The 4,254-nt window shown below is 35.2% G+C and overlaps 1 protein-coding gene across 1 annotated transcript in view; it reads right to left on the bottom strand.

Annotated features, from left to right (window-relative positions):
• USP47 (ubiquitin specific peptidase 47) overlaps positions 1-4,254 on the bottom strand; it is a 122,847-nt gene that overhangs the window by 10,982 nt on the left and 107,611 nt on the right. Inside the window, exon 19 of the mRNA XM_019652824.1 lies at positions 2,879-3,711. Within this exon, the coding sequence (XP_019508369.1) occupies positions 2,879-3,711 (833 nt within the window). The remainder of the gene's footprint in view (positions 1-2,878; positions 3,712-4,254) is intronic.

Raw genomic sequence — 4,254 nt, 5'->3', positions numbered from 1 at the left:
AGGCCCATGGTTCTCTGCAGCCCTCAGGCTCTGTCTAGGGCAGGCCTTGGTTTTCTGTGAAATTTACATCAAAGGTCAAGGATGATACCCTAAAAACACTCCTGGTTTATGCTCTCAGGTCATCATCCCCTTTTGGGTTGATGAATTTCTCTGAGTAGATTTGTTTCAAATAAACTAATGTTCATTTACTGTTTTCCTTGTTATAAAATACAGGCTCATTATAGAAAATGTGGTAAGTACCAATTAGATGAAAATATATACAGAGCAATGAACATTTTAAAAATGTCCATTTCTAAGCTTTAATGAGAGCACCTAAATATTAATAATCCAGTTTTTAGAAAACAAGTTTAATTATGTTACCCAGCAAGGTACTCAATTTCTTGAGAAGAGTGTAATGAAAAAATTACTTGATTAGAAATCAGAAGCCTATGGGTGGATTTGTTTTGCCACTTTAGTGTGATAAATGGCTATAGGTTGGTTATCCAATATCTCAGAGCCTTATGGGATATCACACCAGTCACACTGTTATTACATGTGTAGTAAATTCTAAAGCATTACTCAAACACAAGCTATTACTGCCATTTTGGTTTCTTTCTTGTAACGTTGTAACACAGGAAGACACAAATATGTATTGATTATTGATATAGCCCAAAATGATAATTAGCACCAAGTGGTTCTGGAGTTAGATGGTCTGGCCTGAATGAATTCTTGGCGGCTCCCTGCATATTACGTTTGTGACTTTGACGTCTTAATTTTTCTGTACTTCAGTTACCTCTATTATAAAATGGAGATAACAGTATTTATACCTCAAAAGGTATTTTTGGGTCAATATAAGTAAAATGTTTAACACAGCCCTAACAAAAAGGGTTAGCTTAATTGACTGGCTATAATTATTTTATAGATTTAGAGATTACCACCATACCATTTTTTTTTGTTTTTTAATCTACCTCTTCAAACTGAAGCGTTTAGTCTCTTTACAGTGAAATTTTAAAATATCTTTAGGATTCTTCTTTTTCTTTCCTTTCCTTTACGTAATTCTTGAAGTGGTAAACAAAATTGTACACAGAAATTTCTGTGCAAATGCACTACATTTTTATTACCTTTACCTTCCTGTTTATACCCAAGTGCCTGCAGACTATAAGTAGGTCACACTGGAACAGTATTTTCTAGAAAAATATATAATTACTCCCTGAAACAATTCCTGGATTATAAAAGATAGCTTAAAGACCATTATTTTAAGGGTAGTTTGGTTATTATCTAAATGAACTCCTTGTACTGTCCACAGAATGTCACTCTTCAGTTATCAAATTCTTTGTACCTACTATACCTTGATCACTCTGAAGAACCTGTGTTATTGCTCATTATCTGCGTTTCCCAGGTACCTGCTTTCGGATCACCGAGGAACTGTGACAAACCGGTCTCACTAGACTCCTGGAACAGCTGGCTATCATCCCTACTCCCCGATCTCTAAGCCAGCTTTCTAAACATGAAAAGGCATTTTCCAGTTTTCACTTTTTAATTTCAAACAAGCCTTCTGTATGGCTTCTGAAAGCCTACATAAATTGTAGTAAATGGTTTCTCTCCATCACCATGTTTACTATTTCAATGAATGCTAGTAAACCAGCCCACTATGAATTTCCAAAAAGGTGAAAATGGCTAGCACTCTCCTTTTAAAAGATTTCTTTAACCACTGTAAGATGGAAATAAGATTCTTCAGACTACAATTCTAAGTGCCACTGAATTCTTCCTAAGGTTGAGACTGTCATGCAGTCAAATTTTCAGCACATTATTCTAAAACAAACCACTTAAAAGAAGTTTCTAGCCTTTTCCTGAAGAGGAGCTACTTTTAATTTATCCAGTGCCCCTGACAGGTTGAGAATGGTAAGAAGTCAAAGTAGCTACTGGCTAATTCTCTTTTACTATTTGTGAGGAAAGGAAGGAACAGTGGTAGCTGTTACGGGGTAGAGGGATACATGCTAGGCACACAATCAGAAGACCTGGGTTTGATCCCAGCAGTGTGATCTACTAGCTATGTGGCCTCAGAATTATTTAACTTGTTTGAGCCAGATTCTTCATCAGTGAAAAGTCTCTAACAACATCAATTTCACAGAACTGTTGAGAACTAAATGAGATAATGTAAGTTAATGAGCCTTATGAGGCAAAAAACCCCCCAAAATCCTCCATAGTTATTTAAAGCATTATTATAATACTATTACATAATAATATGTTTCCATTTTGGCCCAGCAATCTACATTTTCTCACTTGAGTTTCTGTAAGAAGATGCATGTATAAATGTCACGTTTCCAGTGTTATCTGGATCTAATTAGTTAAAAACACAAATTTATGTGTTTTTACTACTGATTTCATAATATCTACCACTTCCTTTTAAAAGACCAAATTTTAAGACTAGAAAAAAAGCCCGTTTCCTGTCTCTGACATTCCCAGTTAGTTATGCACTTTTTAGGGAGTGTGAGAAGGGAACTGTTTGCATTGGGGGATGGAGGAAAGCGAGGGGGTAGACAAATAAAATTTCCTGGGCATTGAATATAGAATTTTGTAAAGTGTCAGGACTTTTACTTTGGTATATCATTTACTTTTAAAACTAATTAATTTTTTACTTAGTATTTTTTATCATAATAATTTCCTTTTTAAAAAACTATTTTTTTTTTACTTCTTTCACCAGAGTTCTGCCATCATTACTGTCACAAGTCTAATATGTAGCATAGGTCTCAGAACACTGTTCATTATAACTACATCAAAAATGAAAGCAAAGGTGACAGAGAATAGATAGTCTTATAATCCAAGAAGTTAAGGTGATCTTAGAACAAAGTACCTAACTCTCAACAGATTCTTTTCTTAACTAAAAATTTAAATAAACTGAGAGAAAAAAAATGATGCTGTTTCAAGGAGCCTTTTTCTTTTTAAGTACATACATTTATGTCCTTCCCCAGAACCTTCGTCTGCAGCATAGGGCTCTGCTTTGAAATACATGTACTGTACTTCTCCCCTACTCTTGCCACTCTCATCATATTCACTATCAGTTCCAGAGTCTTCTTCTGCTGTATCCCATGTCTCTTTTTTCCCTTCATTTGCTTTAGTTCTTCTACTACTTGTGATGCTGTGAGAGTCAAGTCCATTAGCCAAAGGGATTTGAGCATTATCGGCATTGCACAAAGTGTCACTACTATGGCTGGAGCTAAGGATATCACTGTCCACTGAACTTGTACTCCTGTCATTATTCACATCTGAGTCTGATCGTTCCTCAGGCTGAAAATTTTCAGGATCGGAAGTCTGAATATGCTGTTCAAGTTCTCTATTATCCACTGATGCTGAAGAGTCCCTCTCATTGAGAGGCGATTCAATGTTTTCAAAGTCACTTGTCTCAGTACTTTTGCTGCTATCCCCATTATCTCCATCTTGCTGCTGCTGTAATGACAAGCTTTTGAGTTTTTCAGTGCTTTCTTCTAGAATAGCTTCCACAGACTTTAAGCTCCCCACAGGTCCTTTGACTCTTTCACAGTCATCATCCACGTTACCAGAATCACCCCCAGCTTTCTGGTATGCTGTCCTTTTGGAATAAGATCCTGGGGATTGTTCAGGTAACAAAACAAATAATCTGATTGTATTTGCATGCCGATCCAGCAGTTTCCACAAATGGGAGTCTGTAAAGGCCATCTGGTAATCCAAAGTCTCAGAACTTTCAACAAACACCTAAATGGGTAAAGCAAAGAGTTATATTACATCATTAATTTTAGTGACATTCACATTCATCATTAGAATAACATTACATCAATGCCAGGCAGTGGTATTTTCTAAGTTATAAAATTTGGGATGATGTTTCTAAAGAACATGTGTATTGTTTTTGGAGACTTAACAAAACAAATATTATGTTTGTATGTTTTTATAATTAGCTATAAAACTGTGCTAAAATAGATGGAATACACACACAAGCACATATGCAGATTTCTTATTTATTGGGTTGTCCATGTTCAGAAAATTTTTGTATTTCACATCTTGCTCTTTAGGAAATCAAAGCTTAACATGAATCTAGATAGATGAACATGTATAAAGACATCTTGGAAATGCAACATCAAAACCCAGATTATAGAAAAACTCTAATGGACAAATGACTTGATTTTATAACAAGTTAATTGTAGGAAACCAAAAAACACAGAGAAGAATCTTTAGATTAAAATAAGACTTGACAGCTATATTATGGACTTTATTTGGATCCTGCTTTGAACAAATCCTATT

The sequence above is a fragment of the Hipposideros armiger genome, unplaced genomic scaffold (genome assembly GCF_001890085.2).
Source record: "Hipposideros armiger isolate ML-2016 unplaced genomic scaffold, ASM189008v1 scaffold_188, whole genome shotgun sequence".
In the NCBI taxonomy this organism is placed as follows: Eukaryota; Metazoa; Chordata; class Mammalia; order Chiroptera; family Hipposideridae; genus Hipposideros; species Hipposideros armiger.
Note: the sequence above shows the minus strand (reverse complement) of the source record. Positions and strands in the feature narration are given on the sequence as shown.